Source organism: Zingiber officinale, chromosome 9B, assembly GCF_018446385.1.
Source record: "Zingiber officinale cultivar Zhangliang chromosome 9B, Zo_v1.1, whole genome shotgun sequence".
In the NCBI taxonomy this organism is placed as follows: Eukaryota; Viridiplantae; Streptophyta; class Magnoliopsida; order Zingiberales; family Zingiberaceae; genus Zingiber; species Zingiber officinale.
In genome coordinates, this window is record NC_056003.1 from 13,892,046 (window position 1) to 13,914,571 (window position 22,526).

General features: G+C 36.2%; 1 protein-coding gene across 3 annotated transcripts; it reads left to right on the plus strand.

Moving 5' to 3' along the window:
* The first annotated feature begins 1,848 nt into the window (after positions 1–1,848).
* On the plus strand, positions 1,849–18,297 carry LOC122023785 (polyadenylate-binding protein-interacting protein 11-like). 3 transcript variants are annotated; one of them, XM_042582109.1, is made up of 11 exons: positions 1,849–2,352; positions 3,416–3,418; positions 3,757–3,867; positions 15,064–15,108; positions 15,187–15,259; positions 15,341–15,453; positions 15,586–15,645; positions 15,733–15,780; positions 15,951–16,019; positions 17,845–17,906; positions 17,996–18,297. In XM_042582109.1, exons 1-11 carry the CDS (start codon positions 1,948–1,950, stop codon positions 18,051–18,053), a joined length of 1,047 nt encoding a protein of 348 aa, XP_042438043.1. In that variant the 5' UTR covers positions 1,849–1,947; the 3' UTR covers positions 18,054–18,297. The 3 variants fall into 3 exon arrangements, with proteins under 3 accessions (XP_042438043.1, XP_042438045.1, XP_042438044.1); XM_042582110.1 differs by lacking the exon at positions 3,416–3,418 and having other exon boundaries at positions 1,853–2,352; XM_042582111.1 differs by lacking the exons at positions 3,416–3,418; positions 3,757–3,867 and having other exon boundaries at positions 1,850–2,352.
* Positions 18,298–22,526: the final 4,229 nt, after the last annotated feature.

Below are 22,526 nucleotides of genomic sequence, written 5' to 3' on the forward strand. Positions count from 1 at the left end.
TGATTCTAAGATGAAAAACATTGTAGAATGGAGCAGTAAATGTGGATGATATTTTAATAAATGTGATTTTGTCACAGAAGCATTGCTTCTCCCTGGTTGTTCATTCTTGATTAGTGTCCAAAAGGCCATAGAATCAAAACTCTAATTGAACCTCCTATTCTTCACTAAATTTTTTGAGTCTCTCTAACAGTTTGATCGCCTAATCTTCCTGCACAGACAGAAGATAAACAGAATGTGAGTGAAATACAGTTGGACTGAGGCATCCAATCAATCATCCAAAGTGAAAATAATTCCCTTTGATTTTTTGCTAGTTATGCATCAAAAGTTGATTCCTTAAATGAATATTTAAGCTTATTGATTACACCGGTCCTTTTTCTTAAAAGTCGAGTAAGTTTTAGTTGATGCTTGACCTGCAACCAGCGATCTTTTTCAAAGTCAACCCATGAATGTTAGTTCTCCAGCATCAGTATTTTCTTGAAATCTTTCAAAGTCTAGAAAACGTTAGTTAGAGGGACTTTGACACTCTGAAACTTGTTTTAGCATTCTTGATATATTGCTTTAGCTTATTGGATCCAACAATTTAGGGAAACTGGCAGGTTTCAAGTTGCTTACGAAATTTTCAATGTGATCTTTTTCCCTATTGCAAATGTTCATTTATCAGCATGATGGTGGTTGCAAATCAAGCCTTTGCTCGTTTCATCGCTTGACTTTAACATTGCGATGCTGATTCTCTGTCCCAGGACAGCACCTGGGGCCATTTTGAGTTCCTAGTGCACAAGCACATCATAGAGTTCTACAGAGGCTGTTAAACAGGTTACCTCCATAAGCATAAAAACCTGGTGTCGCGGTTGAAGTAACCATTCGCAGGTCCATGAACTTTATACACAAACTGAAGCAATGTGAAGTAACTATTATATTTTTTATTTTATTTTATTTTTGATGATTCTAGAATAGTTGCCATCTTGTGTTCTGATATTATCCTCCTTCAGAACCCTTTTTATTGATTAATTATTGTAGTTTTCCTTTGGTTAATCCTGTCATTATAGTTCTTGATGGAAGCATATGAAAAAATGACACTTACAGGATTAAAATGTCATCTAAATTTGTGATATAAATGTATTTATTTGATCATGGGACATTGAATTTTTGATGTAGATTTCTGAGATTATTGTAAAACAACCAGAAACAAAGTTATTTATATACAATTCGATGTAATTTTAATATTGCTAATTACAAAGTGTTAACCATATATATGTGTTAGTTGGGTTCTACTGAAGAATATGTGGGTAATAAATCCATGGACGTAAAACCTTTAAAAATATATGTAGTATTAAAAATAAAATTATTTGAGAACATTTTACTGGATCGTTGTTTTAAATAATAAATAATTATATCGTCGTATTCGTCTTCTCTTACTCCACGTGTCTTGAGGTTAGCCTTTCATGTTACGTGACATGAATACATGCCATGGCGCGATGCTCCCGCAAAAAACAGCACAACTACACGTTAACCCATTCGGTACCCGCAACAACCCTCAGTCGGACCCACTCTAGTAATCAAATGACCGAGCGTGTAAGAAAAGAAATTGCCCCAGTTCTACCTCTCGCATTTAATATTGACCGTCGGATACTTTTCCCAGATGGAAAAGCCGGAGCCTACCGTCCGATTCAAGTTAGAAATGAACAAGACCGAGTAGAGAGAGAAGAGATTGACGCGACGGCCCCGAAAAAGTTCGCCAGTGCGATCTGGTCACCTCCTCTCCCTTTCATCTCCGTCGCGGACTCGCGGCTCCTTGGTTGCGCTAGTTCATCGGGTGAGCTTACCCCTCCTGTTCTGTACTCTCAACTACCCTGTCCACCCCTTCTTTATTCTCCCCTCCGCGGAGCAGCAGCTGAATCCCTCGTCGGAGAGGAGGAACAGGTGGTCGTTTGGGAGCTCGTTCCGGAGATGGCCATCGTGGAGACCATGAAGGGCGTCGATCTGGCGTCTGCCGTGAGCTCCTCCGCCCCCGTCGACGGCGTCTTAGCGCCGGAGCTCCGCAGCACAAAGGATCTGACTGTGCCCGAAATACGCAGTCACCGAGACGCGTCCGCAGACACCTTCCTCTCGACTACCAAGGATGTGACTGCGTCTGCGGCACAGAGGCCTACCGGCGTCGCCTCCACCACCGGAGACGAGGGGTTTAAGCGGGAGATGCGGGACCTGGAGGAGCTCCTGTCGAAGCTGAACCCGATGGCGCAGGAGTTCGTACCCCCGTCGCTCACGGCGATGGGGAATAGCTTCGGCGCCGACGGAGTTATTTATCCGAATGGTCTCGGGGTTGGCGATGGTGTTGGGAATGGTGGCAGGCGGGTGAGGGTCACTGATGCAGCTGTTTTACATGGATTTATTATCTTCTTTATTGTTGGAAAACATGGATGTATTATCTTCTTTATCGTTATATAAGAATAAGGGAGACGTACAAAATTGTGCAAACTATAGGGGTATTAAACTAATGAGTCATACTATGAAACTTTGGGAAAAAGTAATAGAAAAAAGATTAAGGAAGGAGACCATAGTGACAGAAAATCAATTTGGGTTCATGCCTGGAAGGTCGACAATAGAAGCTATACATCTTCTTAGACAATTAATTGAAAAATATCGAGAGCAAAAACAAGATCTACACATGGTATTCATTGACTTAGAAAAGGCATATGATAGAGTCCCAAGAGAAATTATATGGAGAATTTTAGAAAAGAGAGGTGTTAGCGTAACATATATTGAACTAATTAAGGATATGTATGAGGATGTAACGACTAGAGGAGTAACTGAAGCATTTCCAATAAAGATAGGGTTACAATCAACTCTAAGTCCTTATCTTTTACATTAATTATGGATGAACTCACTGCACATTCAAGATACAATACCGTAGTGCGTGTTGTTTGCAGATGATATTATTTTGGTAGATGAGACACGTGAAGGAGTAAATGCTAAGCTAGAATCTTGAGGGAAACACTAGAAGGAAATGTTTTAAGCTTAGTAGATTAAAGACGGAATATATGGAATTTAAGTTTAGCAATATTAGAAGTAATGAAACAATTGTTAAGATAGGAGAGGACGAGTTAGCAAACCGAGAAATTTAAATATTTAGGATCATTTTTACAAAATGATGGAGGGATTGAGAGATGTCTTACATAGAATACAAGCGGGATGGGTGAAATGGAGGGCGCCAGATGTTTATGTGACCGTAAAGTACCTCTTAAACTTAAGGTAAATTTATAAAACAATGATTAGACCTGCTATGTTATATGGAGCTGAATGTTGGGCTATGACTCGAGCACATGAGCAGAAGATGAGAGTTGCAGAGATGAGGATGTTAAGGTGGATGTGTGGACATACGAGGATGGACAAAATAAGAAATGAGAGCATTAGAGAGAAAGTAGGAGTTGCATCTATTGAGGAAAAACTCAGAGAGACACGTTTAAGATGGTACGGACATGTACTTAGACGACCAATAAATGCTCCAGTTAGGCGATGTGAAACTATGATAAACATGCATATAAAACGAGGAAGAGGAAGACCAAAAAAGACTTGGTTAGCAACAATAAAACAAGATAAAATTTATTTAAATATAGATGATGATATAATAGGAGATAGAGCTCAATGGCGTAAAAGGATTCATACAGCCGACCCCACCTAGTGGGAAAAGGCTTGGTTGTTGTTGTTGTATTGTTGGAAGTGGTTCTGATTTTTTATGTTCTTGTGCTTTTCTTCCAGAAAAAAAATGGATATGGTCATGGGAGGCGTCGTATGAATAGCCGGACCAGTATGGCACAGCGAGATGAAGTGATTAAAAGGACTGTGTATGTTTCGGACATTGATCATCAGGTAGTGACTAATAAGGTCATCCATAATGTTAAATAGCTTTTATGCTCTTTTTTGTTTGATATGCTTTCTGGAGCACAAAAGCCTTTTCCATTGGTTACCTCTTTTCTATTATGCTTAAACAGTATTGACTGGGATAGGACACTGGAATGAGACATATCATATGTAAGAAAATCTAAATAAAATTTAAAGTCGATCAAATAAAATGTATCAGAGTCATGTTACAAATGACAATGTAAAATTGTTGACAAAAGGATATGCTACATTGTTTGATACGGGAGTGGGTGAGTATTTGGGATACCGAATTATACGATTGTCTGGATGGGAATAATGCTCCTTTTTTCTTATTATGTGGTTAACTTGTCTGTTCTAATAAAGTTTGATTTTCTCCTTTAATTAGTGTACTTAATTTTTCTCTTGGCTTTTTACTTGTCTGTGCAGTCAAATACACATGATTGGTTCATGTGGCATAGTATAGAATCATTAATGTTTGCTCATGTATGTTGTATAGATGACTCTTTAGAACACTGAAACACTAAAATGGCAATTAGATAAATATGCTAACAACTAGTACTCTATAGGTTTATTGATCTAATTTTTTTAGTTGTCTTTTTTCTGACTATTACTGATGTTTAGTTCTGAAAATATTTGTAATCATTTTTCACTATTTGATGTGTAAGTATCCAAAGAATGGAAAAACTATCCTGTTGTCTAACTAAGATGAATTAAGTCCCATGGCATTTGGTGATGAGCTGTACCAGTTGTCATTGGCAAAATCTACCGTTTTGTCTCTTAACACGCAGACAAGATGATCTTGTCATAAGCGGCACACAATAGAAAGATGAAATATAGAGGAGAGAAGAGAGAAAGCAGAAGAGAGGAGAGGAGAAGAGATTGGAAATAGAGGAAAATAGAGGGAGAGAAGAGAGGAGAAGTAAGGAATATCGGGCATGAGTATTAGGAATCAAAGGCAGTATCGGAAAGAGGATAGGAGAGAGAACAACAAAAATAATTCCATTGATCCTAAAGTGGACCACATTCAGATGTGATTCATTTGTTGTGTACTGAATAAGGTAAATAATGTTTGTGTAGTGAACAACTAGTGATGTTATAGTTGTAAGTACCTTGTGGTAGTTTTGATGTGGTCAACTGAGTTAAGTTTGGTCTTGTTTGTGTTTGATGTCTTGTGTCTAAGTGTGTAGGAACTTAGGAGCACAAGAAGTCGAGCGGAAGATGCAACGGACGAGAAGGATGGTACGAGAAGCGAGTCAATGAGCTCGGTACATCCGAGGGACGAGAAGCTGAAGAAGAGTACACCAGCGAATGAGAAGGACGCACACAACACTTCCGAGGGACAAGAAGTCGGAGTAGAAGTCCGCTCGAGAAGAAGGCCAGAAGATGGGTCCGGGTGAGTCCAATTCCGAATGTCCGAAATCACCCACACGAAGCTGTTGGAATCTGCCAGCAACAGCTGGAGGCGCCTTCAAGGAGATGGAAGGCACCTTCCATGAGGGCTCGAAGGCGCCTTCAAGCATGTTGAAGGTGCCTTCAATATCCATTAGCCGAAGATAAAGTTTTATTTTCGACAGTTAAAACTTGTCTCATTGAAGGCACCTTGGACCTCGTTGGAAGCGCCTCCGAGCACTGGATAGGTTTTTCTAGAAGCTATAAAAAGACTCTTGGATCTAGGAATTAAACAATAACTTAACTACAATTTTTATAATCACTTCCTAGTCTTTTTCTAAGTTGTCAACGTCTGTAAGAGACTACTCTGCCTTTAACAAAGGAAATTTCCAGTGGAGCTTCTTTAACGTCTTGGATTAACAACCACCTAGGTTGTAACCAAGTAAATCTAGCCTTCTTACTATTCTCTCAGAAGTTGTTGATTTTATGCATTCTTATTTTGTTTAATTTAATCGTGCTAATTTAATCATGCTAATTTAATCAAGTCAAAGATCGAGATAAGATTTGAATTTTATTTTGTAAGCAATTTACCCCTATTGTCGGCCGCATCGGGATTAACAAGTGGTATCAAAATCCAATTGCCTCATAAGGACTAACCGTTGACTGAAGCAACAAGACGATGGTCAGACCAAGACGATGGCAGTTCACGATATGGAAGAAATACATGGAGGTATTTTTCAAAATAGATTTTGAAATACTTTTAATAATTAAATATGATTTTGTAGCCCCCAAGGACTAACAAGGAGCTAAAAAGAAGAGTACCAATGGACTAAAAAAGAATAAACTGACTTCGTAGCGAACGGACGAGCCGAGTTCCACTTGCTAAGCGTACTTCCATATCAAGAAGTCAATCAAATTGGAGTTTACGAATTAGCAAAGAAACTTAAGGAGAAGTTCCTGGAATTACATGAAGGAACGTCCGAAGCAAAGCTCGCGAGACGAGACCTGCTTCGGAACCAATTGACGAACCTCCGGCTAAAAAAAGGAGAGTCAACAGCGCAACTGCACGCCAAACTGAAGGACCTGATCATCGGACTTACGAATTTCGGAGAAAAGGTAACAAATTGAGATTCACTAAGGTACACTTTGAATGCTTTCCCTAGAACACAAGAATGGACATCCATACTTGACTCCTATTACATTTCCAAAGATCTAGAGGTAAATTAGTTAGAAAATTTATTTTTGACTTTAGAACTTCGTGAATCTAGATATCCAAAATTAAGGAAGTCGATTCATAACATTGTCCTAAAGGCAAGAACAAACGATTTAAACTCTGAAACATCCATCGACGAAGATGAGGCAGTGTTAATGGTAAGAAAGTTTAGTAAATTTATTAAAACTAATAAATTTAACAAGTCGTTTGCGAAAAAGCATTTTCAGAGCAAAAGAAAGATTCGATGCTACAACTAGCAAAAAGAATGACACATCAAGTACAACTGGCTTAAACTGAAGGAGAAAGACTAGGGAAAAAGACTAACAAAATCGAAACGCAAGACTTTGAAGGCAACATGGGACGAATCATCGCCATCAGAATTGGAACTAGAAGAGTTCGTCGGATTAGTCCTGATGGCAGACCACTAGAGAGATGTCGAAAGCTCCTCATAGATGAGCATTGACGAAGGGGAAGGATTTTTAGAAGAAAGTAGTGACGAGGGGGAGCATCAGACCACGAGGTAAGTGAGGTACGTGTATTACCTCTTGAAAAATCATTTCAATTTATTAAAATGCTCTCCAAGAATATAGTGAAATTAAAAAAAGAAAATGCTAAGTTAAAATTAAACTTAGCAAATTATGCCCTTTAGACATGTATGATAACCTCAAACTAGAAAATGAAAAATTGAAGAACATAAATAGAAAAGTTGAAGAATAACTATGTATGTGTAAAATCGAATATTCTTCAAAATTCAAAATTTAAGAATTATAAAGGGCTTAATTAGTATTTTAGATTTCACAAGGGTTAAATTAGAAAAATCCCTAGAAATTATATACCATAAAATTTTTTGATTAATCTTGTGGGAAATAATTTATTTTGGATACTAAAATCATGCGTAACTCAACAATAACAACAACAACTAAGCCTTATCTTACTAGATGAGGTCAGCTATATGAATCCTTTTACGCCATTGAGCTCTATCTCCTACTATTTATCATCTATACTTAAATAAATTTTATCTTGTTTTATTGTTACTAATCAAGTTTTTTTTGTCTTCCTCTTCCTCGTTTGATATTCATGTTTATCATAGTTTCACATCATCTAACTGGGGCATTTATTGGTCGTCTAAGTACATGCCTGTACCATCTTAAACATGTCTCTTGGAGTTGTTCCTCAATAGATGTAACTCTGACTTTCTCTCTAATGCTCTCATTTATTGTTTTGTCTATCCTCGTATGTCCACGCATCCACCTTAATATCTTCATCTTTGTAACTCTCATCTTCTGCTCATGTGCTCGAGTCATAGTCCAACATTCAACTCCATATAACATTGCAGGTCTAACTGCGATTTTATAGAATTTTCCTGCGGTCACATAAAACACCCGATGCTTCCCTCCATTTCTATCATCCTGTTTGTATTATATGTAAGACATCTCTCTCAATCCTTCTGTTTTACAAAATTGATCCTAAATATTTAAAGCTCTCGGTTCCGGGCAACTCATCCTCTCCTATGTTAACAATTGTCTCATTACTTCTAATATTGTTAAACTTAAATTTCATATATTCTGTCTTTAATTTATTAAGCCTAAAACCTTTCCTTTCTAGTGTTTCCTGCCAAGATTCTAGTTTTGTATTTACTTCTTTACGTATTTCATCTACTAAAACAATATCATCTACAAACAACATGTACCACTGTACTGTGTCTTGAATGTGTAGTGAGTTCGCCGTATAAAAAGATAGAGACTTAGAGCTAATCCTTGATGTAATCCTATCTTTATTGGAAATGTTTCAGTTACTCCACCTGAAGTCTTTACTCTGGTTGTTACATCCTCTTACATATCCTTAATTAGTTCAATATATGTTACGCTAGCATCTCTCTTTTCTAGAATTCTCCATTTAAATTCCCTTGGGATTTTATCATAAGTTTTTTCTAAGTCAATGAATACCATGTGTAGATCTTGTTTTTGCTCCCGATAATTTTCAATTAATTGTCTATAAAGATGTATAGCTTCTATTGTTAACCTTCCAGGCATGAACCCAAATTGATTTTCAATCCTTAATCTTTTTTCTATTATTTTTTCCCAAAGTTTCATGGTATGACTCATTAATTTAATACCCTATATTTTGCATAATTTTGTACGTCTTCCTTGTTCTTATATAAGGGAACTAGAGTACTTATTCTCCATTGATCAGACATTTTTTTCATTTTTAATATCAAGTTAAATAATTTTGTAAGCTAGTCAATACCTTGTTTCCCTAGGCACTTCCATACTTCTATCAGAATATCATCTGGTCAAACGTCTTTTCCATTGTGCATCCCATTTAAAGTTTGTTCTACTTCTTAAGGTTAAATTCTATGATAAAAATTGAAATTTCTATATTCATTTGACTTACTTAAATTATCTAAATTAAGTCGGTCACCTAAATCTTCATTAAAAAGTTGATGAAAATACTTCTTCATCATTTACTAATACCCTATTGCATTAATCTTTAATACATTTTATTTGGATAAAATATCTTATTTTCCTTTCTCTCATTTTAGCTATTACAAAAAGTAGGGTAAGGTTGCGTAATGGATCCTTTCATGGAACCCCGCAGGCGGGAACTTCATGCACCGGGTTGCCTCTTTTTTTTTTTTTCATTTTAGCTATTCTATAAATGTCTCTTTCCCCCTTTTTTATATTTAATTTTTGATATAATCATTCAAAAGTTTCATTCTTCGCTTCACTCACTACTTTCTTAGCTTCTTTCTTGGCTATTGTATATTTTTTTAAGTTTTCCTCGTTCTTACAAATATATAATTCCTTATAAGCTATTTGTTTTTCTTTCACTTTCTCTTGTACCTTTTTATTCCACCACTAAGATTCCTTGCTTAGTGGTGCATGCCCCTTTGACTCATCGGGTACACTCTTAGCTACTATTTTCAATTTTGATATCATCTTATTCCATGTATTAGAGTCATCATCGTATATTTCACCTAATGCTTTTACTACTACCTTTTCTTTAAACATATTTTGATTCTCATCCTTCAACTTCCACCACTTAATTTTAGGAGTTGTATATATTTTATTTCTATTGATATTATGTTTGAGGCGTATATCCAACACTACTAACTTATGTTGGATAGTTAATCTTTTTCCAAGATGACTGCAATCTTTACAAATCTTTCTCTCCTACTTCCTAACCACAAGAAAGCTAATTAACGATTTATTATTCTCACTTTTGAACATGACTAAGTGTTCTTCTCTTTTCTTAAAAAACGTATTAGCTAATATAAAGTTATATGCTATCGCAAAATCTAATATAGTTTTTTCTTCCTCATTTCTCATTCCAAACTCATAACTCCCATGTATCTTATCATATTCCTCATTTTTCATTCTGACATGTCCATTAAGATCATCTCCTATTAAAATCATTTAATTTGGCGGAATATTTTGTAATATTTCATCTAAGTCATTCCAAAATCTTGATTTAGTAACTTCATCTAACCTTACTTGCGGTGCATATAAGCTAATTATGTTCATAGTTTTTTTCACTACTATTATCTTAAGGGTTATTCTATTATTTTTTTTAACTACTCCTACAACTTCATCCTTTAATGAACCATCTACAATAATACTCACTCCATTTCTTGCTTACTCTTTCCAGTGTACCATAACTTAAAATCTGAGTTCTCTATCATCTTTGCCTTCTCACCTACCCATTTTGTTTTTTGTACGTACAAAATATTAATTCGTCTCTTAATCATTGTATCTACTATCTCCATTGATTTGCCAGTGAGGGTTCCATGTTCCAAATATTAAATTATTAGTTTTCCTATCATATTTATTTTTATCCAACTTATGGTGTGAGAACTCTGGCCTATTTAACATTACACCTAAGTTCTCATAGAGATGTAGTTGTTGGTTGCTACTCGGAAAACCTAGAGGTTCCACTGTACAAAAATTTTGTACAAAGGTTTGAACCTTTTCCTAGCTACCATGTGTTCTTTTAAATTAAATTTTGGATCGCCTGCGGAACTTAACACGTTTGATCCAAAACTTAATCTATTTGTTCTTTTAGGTTTTGACTTGGATCTCCTGCGGAACTTAACACGTTCGACCCAAATCACCTTAAGTTATTAATTCCATTAAATATTAATTTCCATAATTGGTTCCCAGTACTGACGTGGCGAGGCACACGGCCTTCTTGGATATGGGAGCAACCACCACCGACTAGACAAAACCTTTTATAGAAATCTAATATTTAATTTCCTAAAATAACTTTAGGTTAACCAAAAGGAACAATCAAATCGCAAGGAAAAGAAAAAACAAAAGAACACAACATCGAAAAACATATTCGAAATTCTAGAAAGCCTCTTGTATTATTTCCATAAATAACTAGTGTGACGGAAAGAAAAATTACTAGTTATACCTTGTAGAAACCTCTTGATCTTCTACCATATTCCTCTTCTAACCCTGGACGTTGTGGGCAACGATCTTCCGAGACGAGAAACCACCAACCACCTTCTTCTCCTCCCAGCTAGGTTCGCCACAAAGAAAGAAGCTTCACCAAGGACGAAGAATAAAACACCAACCAAGCTCCAAGGATACAAGCTTTCTCCTCCTTCTTCTTCTTCTCCAAGTAGATCCGGCCACTACAAGAACTCCAAGCAAGAGATAGGTTTCCACCACAAAAGAGGAAGAAAGGAAGAGGACGGCCGGCCACAATAATTTTCTTCAAGGATGAAGAATTTCGACCACCACCAATGCTCCAAGGGACGCTAGAGATGCTTGCTTTCTCTCCTTCTTCTCCTTCCTTGATCCGGCCACAAACAAAAGCTCCACCAAGAAGATAGGTTTCGGCCAACAAGAGGAGAAGAGAGAAAGGGAAGGGCCGGCCACCACACCAAGGAAAAGAGGGAGAAAAATAATAGAGGTTATCCCCATGAAGGCACCCTCACCTCTTCTTTTATATTCCTTGGCCTAGGCAAATTAGGAAATTTAATTACAAAATTTCCTTAATTCTTTTGCCATGTAAAGAAAAATTATTTTAATTAAAACAAATTTCTTCTTTTAAACACAATGGCCGGCCACTTTAAAAACAAAACAAGGAGAGTTTTAATTAATTAAAACTTCCTAATTTGTCTCTAAATTTATAAAAATTTCTCCAATAATTTTTTCCCTTTTATGATTGGTTTATAAAAAGAAATTTATATAATTTTAATTTTTCAACATGTGAATAATTTATAAAGAAGAGAAATAAAATATCCTTTCTAATCTACAAATAAGGAAAGAGATTTAATCTCTTTCTTTAATCTTTTGTAGAGACTTATAAAAGAGATATTTTAATTTTTAATCTCTTCAATAAATTATATCTTTCACATAAGAAAATTTTAAAATTAAAATTCTTTTAAATTAAATAGTCGCCACCCAAGCTTGGGTCTGCTAGGGCCACCCACGAACCATGGTTTGGCGCCCCTAGCTGATCCTCAAGCTAGCTTGGCCTCACAACACGGGTATGAAGGTGGGTATAGGTGGGTATAGTACTATAAATAAGAGGCTACGATAGGACCGAGAGGAGGAATTGGTTTGGTCTCCGATAAAATTAAGCATCCGTGTTTGCCCCAACACACAACTTAATTTTATCAATAATAATTCATTCCACTGAAGAACTATTATTGAACTACCGCACCAATCCCAAATTACATTTTGGGCTCCTTCTTATTATGAGTGTGTTGTCTCTGTGTTTAAGATATCGAATGTCCACTAATTAAGTGAGTTCTCGACAACTCATTTAATTAATATCTAAGTCCAAGAGTAGTACCACTCAACCTTATTATCACGGACTAAGTCCACCTGCAGGGTTTAACACGACAATCCTTATGAGCTCCTCTTGAGGACATTATCAACCTAGTATCTCTAGGACACAGTTTTCTTCTATAATCAACAACACACACTATAAGTGATATCATTTCCCAACTTATCGGGCTTATTGATTTATCGAACTAAATCTCACCCATTGATAAATTAAAGAAATAAATATCAAATATATGTGCTTGTTATTATATTAGGATTAAGAGTACACACTTCCATAATAACCGAGGTCTTTGTTTCTTTATAAAGCCAGTATAAAAGAAACGACCTCAAATGGTCCTACTCAATACACTCTAAGTGTACTAGTGTAATTATATAGTTAAGATAAACTAATACCTAATTACACTACGACCTTCCAATGGTTTGTTCCTTTCCATTATGGTCGTGAGTTACTGTTTATAATTTATAAGGTACTGATAACATGATCCTCTGTGTGTGACACCACACACCATGTTATCTACAATATAAATTAATTGAACAACTACATTTATCATAAATGTAGACATTTGACCAATGTGATTCTTATTTCTAGATAAATGTTTATACCAAAAGCTAGGCTTTTAGTATACACTCTAACAGTAGTGGTCCTTGCTGATACATTATAGTCGGACCTTGTAACTCGAACTCTTGCATATTTAGCACTACACCCGAGTTCTGGAGATGTAGTGGTCTTTGTCGAGACGTTACAGTTAAACCCTGCAACACGTTCTTTCCGGGGAACAATCTAGCATTAACACAATCGTTTAATGGATCCATTTATTGAATATTTGCTATATTTTTAACGCCGGCTGGCAACCTAACGCAACCCTCCTTAATTCGGGTTTGGGATCAATCATGATCGGTCGTCATGGGCGGAGTTTAAAGTCATGCGTAACTCAATAAATTAATTTTTATGCATGCTAGAAAATTAATTTGCTTAATTTATTCTTATTTGGTAAATTCAATTATTTCGTAACTTTTTGGTTATATTGTCTACTCAAAATTTTACCTATACAAAATGGAAATATTATCTACAAACATAAAAAAATTTTAAATTTTTTTTTTATCGTTAAGTTATTTTCTATGAATTTATTAATGAAAATGGTATTTTGAAAATTAAAAATATTTTGCAAATTTATTTTTGAGAACTTTTATTTTTCTACGATAAACATGATGTTCTCTATCATAATAAAAATTTTCGATAATTTTCAAATATTATTTGAATTATTATAAATTTTTTTTCCAAAAACAATGTTTTTATTATTAAAAATTATAGAACATTATTTTTGAAGATTTTAATTTTTTTGGATAAATATTAAGTTTTATTAATAGAATTTTTAGAGTTGAAAATATATTTTTAAAGATTTGTTTTTGAAAATTGGGTTACTCTACTGAAATAAATCATTTCTGTTAGATTAAATAATATCTTTCTATGAAAATTTTTATATTGATCGACCTTATTCTGTTTAAGTTTGACAAATATTTTTATGAGTTTTTGAAGCCGAAAAGTAATTTTTAAATTATTTGTGTCAAAACAGAAGATTATGTTGAGGGGTATTGTAAGTACTTCATGATAGTTTTGATGTAGTAAATCGAGTTAAGTTAAGTTCTATTTGTGTTTGTTGCCTTGTGTCTAAGTGTGTAAGAACTTCGGAGCACAAGAGGTGGAGGTGAAGACGCAGCAGACGAGAATAATGGTATGGGAAACGAGTCGACAAGCTCGGTACATCTGAGGGAAGAGAAGCTGCAGAAGAGTACACTGGCAAATAAGAAGGACGTGCGCGACGCTTTTGAGGAATGAGAAGCTGGAGCGGAAGTCTACTCGAGGAGAAGGCCGGGAGATGGATTTGGGGGAGTCCAATTCCGGATGGTCGAAATCACCAACGCGAAGCTGCTGGAGTCCGCCGGCAATTGCTAGAAGCGCTTTCAAGGAGATGGAAGACGCCTTCGAGCCCTCATGGAAGGTGCCTTTAACCCGTTAGTCGAAGATAAAGTTTTATCTTCGACAGATAAAACTTGTCTCATTGCAGGTGCCTTGGACCTCGTTGGAGGTGCCTTTGAGCACCGGATAGGTTTTTCCAGGGGCCCAGGGGCTATAAAAGACCCTTGGAGGTAGGAATTAAACAATAACTCAACTACAATTTCTGTAATCACTTTCTAGTCTTTTTCTAAGCTGTTAATGTCTATAAGAGGCTACTCTGCCTACAACAAAAGAGATTTCTAGTAGAGCTTCTTCAACGCCTTGGATTAACAACCACGTAGGTTGTAACCATGTAAATCTAGCCTTCTTACTATTCTCTTAGAAGTTGTTGATTTTATACATTCTTATTTTGTTTAATTTAATCGTGCTAATCTAATCAAGTCAAAGATTGAGATAGGATTCGAATTTTATTTTGTAGGCAATTCGAAACCAACAATAGTATTCTATCTGTTTCAGCAACTCATCATAGGAAGAACACTACAATGTTAAACCAAATACGAACTTGTCTTCTAAACGTTATTGAATAGATTAACTTTTAGAGAATATTGCTATGTTGGTTGAGCCATATTGCTTTGTTTGACTGGCATATATTTTTCCATCTTGTATTTTAAGCTTTTTAATGATCTGAATTTTAGAAGCAAGTCCCTTTGTCAGCATAATTTAGAATTTGTTTCCATCCATGGATACGAAATTTCAAATTATCTGTTGCATCATAGAATCAACTTGTTCATACTGGAGTTTTGATTCATGATTCTGTGTATATTTAGGTTACTGAAGAGCAGCTTGCAACACTTTTCGTTCATTGTGGGCAGGTGAATTGTTTTCCTATCCTTCATGTGTCTTAATAAGATTATAAATACTTGTAGATGAATGAATGTCTTATGCAACAGGTTGTTGATTGTCGCATGTGTGGGGACCCAAAATCAGTTCTTCGGTTTGCTTTCATAGAGTTCACTGATGAGGGTATTTTTTTTTTTTTTAATCCTTGGGGTGAAATTGTATTTAATCACCACTGATAATTGCCACTGGTTCTTTCAAAACTAGAGGGTGCACAAGCTGCTTTAAGTCTGTCAGGGACTGTTCTTGGATTTTATCCCGTAAGAGTGCTTCCTTCGAAAACTGCAATTGCACCTGTCAACCCCACATTTTTGCCTCGAGTAAGATAATTTTGAAAATATTGGCTTTACCTTTAATATATGTACCAAGCTGATTAAACCTTTATGAGTATATTTTAGTTGTAGCCAGGATTCTTCCCATTATTATTGATTTGAGAATTTCTGTGATTTCAGTCTGATGATGAACGTGAGATGTGTTCAAGGACTGTCTACTGTACAAATATTGACAAGAAGGTTCATTGTAGAAAACATTGTTTGATATGTACAATTTGTGTTAGCATAAATTGCTCATTTATAATTCTTCTTTCATGGCTACTATAGGTGTCTCAAGCAGATGTTAAACTCTTCTTCGAATCTATTTGTGGAGAGGTTGGTTGCAATTGGCATAACCTCCTCTTTAATATATTTATATCGACTATTATTATTTATAACTATGGCTTTAGAAATTAAGATTGGATATTAAATGATATTTTTTTTGTAATCTAAATACCTTGTAAAAATGCAGATAACTAGATGACAATGCAAATTATATTTTACAGGTTTATCGCTTGAGACTTCTTGGAGATTATAATCATTCCTCAAGAATTGCGTTTGTTGAATTTGTGATGGTTAGTGACTCTGGCTTTGGTTAATCCGCATTGAATGATATGATACTGTTCTTTATTTTCTTTCTATTGTTTTTTTTTTTTCTGTTTTTAATTATTGTATGTGTATGGTGAGTTTATTAAAAGGTTTTATTTGAGATGTCAAATTATAATGGTGTCATTATTTCTCATGTTAAGTATTGGTTGTGAACCACCTTTTATAGTGGCAATGTCCTGCCACAAATGCCCCCAGGGGCTGGATCAGTTGGTAGGTTGGCGGGACGTTGCTCCAATTGGTCGAAGGTTCGAGTGTCACCAGTTGCAATGAGGGATAATATCCCCGTCTGCTGGTCTAAATGCCTCGAACCCCCGTCAACCTCCAACCCAGCATTCACCCTGATTTACCTCCTCCTGCACACCTGTGGGGCCGGGCGCAGGGGGCCGCTGGGGTGGGCGGTTCCCACCTTTTTGCTCCAAATGTCCTGCCACAAATCATGGGTCAAATCTATTATTATGTGCGTCTGTTGATGGTCCAACATTAAATGCCAATTTTTTCAAGAAGTTATATCTAGCAGATCTGCCGTATAAAAAGTACTGTAAATTTAATTTTGCATACATTAAAGATACATCTTGACTCTTATATGTTGGTATATCAAATTACAAATAACATATTGTGAGTCTCAAAAGCATTTGATCGAGGCTTTTACTATCCAACAAGCAGGTCAACATATGTTACTATGTGAATGTCCATCCACTACTTTTATAGTTTGTCTCATATGAAGGTAAATGCTTACCAACTAGATTCATTCATAGCAGACTTGTAAATGATTGACATATTCATCATCCCTCTTAAACTGTTTTGATTAAATTTGTGATTGTTATGGGAAATCTAACAGCAAACAATTAGATACTGGAGATGATATGATGGTGTATGTTGCAGTGCATGCAATATGTTCTTCAATTTTATTTTACATCTTTTTTTTTTTCCATGAAGTGCTAGATTTTAATTGTTATTGCTGTATTATAAAAAAAAACAACCAGACATCACACCTACAAATTTAATGTCCTGTTTCTTGATTCAATCCTAATTCCCATGATCCTAAACCTATTTCTTAGATCTTAGTAATTGCATTAATCTGATATAAACAGGTAAGTCCAAATTTCTTTTCACCCCTAGTGATAGGATTTATATTATTTCAACTGGACCAGATTAGCTTTCAGTTCCCACTTGAATTGACCAGTCTAGAAACATTGATAAACTGTAATTACAATAGTTGGTATGTATGTTATTTCATTTGTAAGCTCAGATAGACACTAGTAATATGCTGGATTAAACTATTCTTGTTGAAGAAATTACAATCCTTGCAACACAATGGAGTGATTTCATTTTCACTCATGTTGGAGTTTCTGAGTTCCTCATGTTTAGGTCCTATCACGATATTAGGTTGAATCAGGGCATCCTTGTATATTCGGATGATCCCTACATTTCGTCCAAGCAACTCTAGGTAATCCTTCACAACACACAGTGGCACAGAGAGAGACCATTATCTTAACCCTTTTTCATTAGGATATAATTCCTAATCTAATAAATTCATAATTATGATATTGGTGAGGATTATAAAAATCTGCAATCCTGTTGTACGAACTAGTCATTCTTATATTATCTCTCATGGGGATGATATTTTCGCCGACCCCACTTAATGGGATAAAGCTTAGTTGTTGTATGGTGATGATGCTTTCATTCGTTTAATTGTTACATACTTGTGCATGTTAATTTACTATTTCTAATGTTCAGTGATCACCTTAATCATATTATATTTGATTTTATTATCGGAATTTATCATTTTAGGCTGAGAGTGCGACTGCTGCTCTGAACTGTAGTGGTGTGGTTTTGGGATCCTTATCCATAAGGTAAGCTCTGTGCAATAGTTCAATTACCATTCATGTATCTTTGTTTTCTTGGGATATTGAAAATGTTCTGATACACTTATTTGATTTAGGGTAAGCCCCTCAAAGACTCCCGTGCGACCTCGTGCACCTCGCTCGCCAATTCATTGAGTCACACATCTTTATGAGCTGGTCTGCGGCAGTACATACACAATATACAGAGATATGGAAAGTTATCTTTTAGTCGATAAGTTATTTCCATGTAGTTTTCCCTCCCATAAATGGTTGGATTTTTCCTTTGCTCACGAAGGTGTTCTGAACATTTAAGGCTTTGAAACATTTATCCGAGTTCACAGACGATCTGAGCAACTTTCTGGTGGTAAAATTTCAGCTGTTTGATGGTCTTATTTACTAATCACTATTTTAAAATGCTCTTCTACCATGAAAATGCTTTTGTTAAGTAGTTAGTTTAAAGGTGTCATTTTACGCTGTTAAGGTTGTTTTTCTATGATATGATTATAGCGTAGTTCTTGTCAACTTTTTCCTCTTGTTCTCCCCATCGAGCGGGACTTGATCTATTTATTGTATGAATTCATACTTTTGTATATTGTTTGATTCATTTTTATGCTAAAAATGAAAATAAAAATATTTATGTTCTTATTGGCTTAAAGGAAATTGGTCAATTTGGTTCAAACCTGTCAATTGGGCTCACTAGGTATATGATTTTTGTTCAGTTTACATTTGAAAGTTTTCTCATCGTGTCTGATTTAAAAATTGGTTTATAAAACTGACAAATGGAATTGTGGTTGTTTTCCTAGTTGTTTGTTGCCAAAGCATTAATGATAAATTTGAGAGTCCACTTAAGTTTTCATTTATTTTCATTCTATATATAAAATAAAGTATAAGATACATCAGAGGTTAAATGACTCGAATCGTTAAGTTTATGTACAGTGCATAAATAAAATTCTCTGATATTCTGATTATGTACACTTCATAAATAAAATTCTCTGATAATCTGATTGTCATTTTATTCTTTAGCTGTACTATTTAAATATATAAAAATATAAAAGAGATGCATATCTATAAGGAAAATTTTGCATGTAATCCTTATTGATAAATAAATTTTTGCATGCAGTCTTCATTTATGAAAATTTTTGTTTTCACTCCCCAATCAAACATATTTATCTAATTATCCATGATATTTTTAGGTACAAAAAGTTTAAAAATTAGTATAAATCATCTTAAATTCAGTATATTAAATTAGAATTTAGTATATTTTCTATCAAATTGAGTACGTTTCTTTTTTCATCTCAAAATATACTCAATTTTAATTTAATGTGCTAAATTTAATAGAAATTATATTTATTTTTAGACTATTATACCTGATCCGGATGATAGGTGAGGGCATAGAAGGGATTAGGGAGAAAAGAGGGGGCAGAGGCGTCATTTGGAAGGGGGAGGGTTTTAGGAGCCGGTTCGTGAAAAGAGGTGGGGGGGCGTTTTCCGCTGCCTCTAGGGAAAAACAGAGGGGGCAGCCAACCTTCTTCCTCCTCCCTCGCCGGCGCCGGAGCTGGTCGCCGGCTGCTCCTCTCTTCTACCCCTTGCCCTCCGGTCTCCACTACAGTATCGCCGTCGCGTATAGCGTCCAGCACCGCCTTCTCTTCCGGCGTCCAGCGCTGCCTCCTTTTCCGGCGGTGTATCCAACAGCCGGTGCCGCCTCCTCCAGCACTAGCTGGTGTTTTCAGTCGCCTCTGGCAACCGCCGACGTCGGCGATCAGCATCTCAGTAGCCTCCCCGAGTGTGCATCGTGGCAGCCTCAGGCAGCGCCGCCGCCGGCAGGCTCCGTCTCCAGCGGGCCTCCGTTACCAGCGGGCCCAGTCGCCAGTGAGCCTCTGCCGTGAGCGGATTGCTGCTGGTTAGCGCCCGTCGACATCTCTAGCGGTCGCCGATGGTCAACTGTACCTGTATCCATCGACCGGGTTGCCCCGGCCTCTGGTACCTCGGTGCTCGAGGCGAATTCCACAAATATATGAGTATCCAGATAATAATAGAAGAGTGCAACAAATGCAAGAAGAATGAGCAGGATGACGTACCCTGGCCCAGGGGGGCGCCCTCGGATGGGTCGGTGAGCTAGTCAAGATGCGGGTCGAGTCGTCGTGACCCTGGTGAATAGATAGATGTCCACCAGCTGAGCAGCTGAATCCGATGGCTCGGAGTTGAATGTGATACGACTCCGCAAGACGACGCGCGGTCTGACCGCATCATCGGCTCACAGGCCGGACTAGGGGCACGATGGCCGGAATACAATAATGGCCCGAAGACCGAATACTCTATCGGCTCGCAGGCCGAATATACAAATATAATGATACCAGAGCACTTGGACGGCGGCTGAAGGCGCCATCGGCGACCGCTAGAGATGTCGACGGCGCTAACCAGCAGCAATCCGCTCACGGCAGCGGCGGCGCTGCCTGAGGCTGCCACGATGCACACTCGGGGAGGCTACTGAGATGCTGATCGCCGACGTCGGCGGTTGCCAGAGGCGACTGAAAACACCAGCTAGTGCTGGAGGAGGCGGCACCGGCTGTTGGATACACCGCCGGAAAAGGAGGCAGCGCTGGACGCCGGAAGAGAAGGCGGTGCTGGACGCTATACGCGACGGCGATACTGTAGTGGAGACCGGAGGGCAAGGGGTAGAAGAGAGGAGCAGCCGGCGACCAGCTCCGGCGCCGGTGAGGGAGGAGGAAGAAGGTTGGCTGCCCCCTCTGTTTTTCCCTGGCGACGGCGGAAAACGCCCCCCACCTCTCCCCCAGGTGGTGGCGGCAGGCTCCCCCATAAAGAAAATCCCCCCCTTCCTCTTTTCACGAACCGGCTCCTAAAACCCTCCCCCTTCCAAATGACGCCTCTGCCCCCTCTTTTCTCCCTAATCCCTTCTATGCCCTCACTTATCATCCGGATCAGTACCAAAAAATATGAGGGTTAATTTTGATAGAAAATATACTAGATTCTAGTATAGAATACTAGATTATAGTGTAAAGTGCTGAATTTAACAAGAATTATACTTATTTTTAGACTTTTTATACCTAAAAAATAAGAGAGACAATTTTGATAGAAAATATATTCGATTTTTAATATAAAGTACTGACTTTAAGAAAAATTATATTCGTTTTTGGACTTTTTGTACCTAAAATATCTAAGGGGCAATTTAGGTATCAATATTTGTATGAAGGAGTTAAAACAAGTAATACTTTGCATGCAGGGAGTGGAAACAAAGTTTTTTGGATATGGAATTACATGCAAAGTTAACATTGTGATTGGAGATTTTTCTCTAATTTACCGTTATTTAAATATATTTATTTAATTAATCTTATATATATTAAATAAATATAAATAAATTCCTACTAAACTCAACACTCAACTAGTCAACTCACAAATATCCAATTTATTTACCGTCCAAATTAAAACAAATTAAATATGATTTTGACGACCAGAACTGAGAGAGAATAACAGACTGAAATAGCATTATAGATATGGTAAATTAGAGAAAAATCTCCAATCACAATGTTAATTTTGCATGTAATCCTCATGTCCAAAAAACTTTGTCCACTCCCTGCATGCAAAGTATTACTTGTTTTAACTCCCTCATGCAAATATTAATACCTAAATTGCCCCTCAGATTTTTTAGGTACAAAAAAATCCAAAATTGAGTACAAAAAGTCTAAAAACGAGTATAATTCTTCTTAAAGTCAGTACTTTATATTAAAAATCGAGTATATTTTCTATCAAAATTGTCTTTCTTATTTTTAGGTATAAAAAGTCTAAAAATAAGTATAATTCTTGTTAAATTCAGTACTTTACACTATAATCTAGTATTCTATACTAGGATTTAGTATATTTTCTATCGAAATTAACCCTCATATTTTTTGGTACAATAGTTTAAAAATGAGTATAATTCCTATTAAATTCAGCACATTAAATTAAAATTGAGTATATTTTGAGATGAAAAAAGAAACGTACTCAATTTGATAGAAAATATACTAGATTCTAATTTAATATACTGAATTTAAGAGGATTTATACTGATTTTTGGACTTTTTGTACCTAAAAATATCATGGGCAATTAGATAAATATGTTTGATTGGGGAGTGAAAACAAAGATTTCCATGGATGAGGATTGCATGTAAAAATTTATTTATCAATGGGAATTGCATGCAAATTTTCTCAAATAACTAATTTATTAAATTAAATGAATAAGTTTAAATATGTATTTAATTTATTAATATTTATAAATAATATTTGTGAATAATTATAAGAAATTTTTTAAATGAATATATAATTTTAAATTATCAAACTCAATCCAATTAAATAAATATGAATTAAGAATTTGATAATATCTCAATTAATTAAATTTTAAATAGTAAATTAAATTTAAATAATCATTTTAATGACTTAGCCCATTTTAAATTTAACTTGATTTTATCCGATTATCAATTTGGACATCTGAAAACTCGACTCGATTTGGCTGGTTTACCGTCAAAGATTTAACCAATTGGGGAACGAGTTCACTTTGAGCCGATCTGTTTCGGTTTGAATTCCGGCTAATCTGTTCAATTTGAGCTGATCTAGTTCGGTTTAAATTCCGTTTTTT

What these genes read in the sequence shown, in the direction of transcription:
- LOC122023785 (XM_042582109.1), top strand. Translation starts at nt 1,948, where the DNA reads ATGGCCATCGTGGAGACCATGAAGGGCGTCGATCTGGCGTCTGCCGTG. An exon ending in TTTCGGACATTGATCATCAG is followed by an intron (nt 3,868 to 15,063) that starts GTAGTGACTAAT and finishes GTGTATATTTAG; the next exon opens with GTTACTGAAGAGCAGCTTGC. An exon ending in TCGAATCTATTTGTGGAGAG is followed by an intron (nt 15,781 to 15,950) that starts GTTGGTTGCAAT and finishes TATATTTTACAG; the next exon opens with GTTTATCGCTTGAGACTTCT.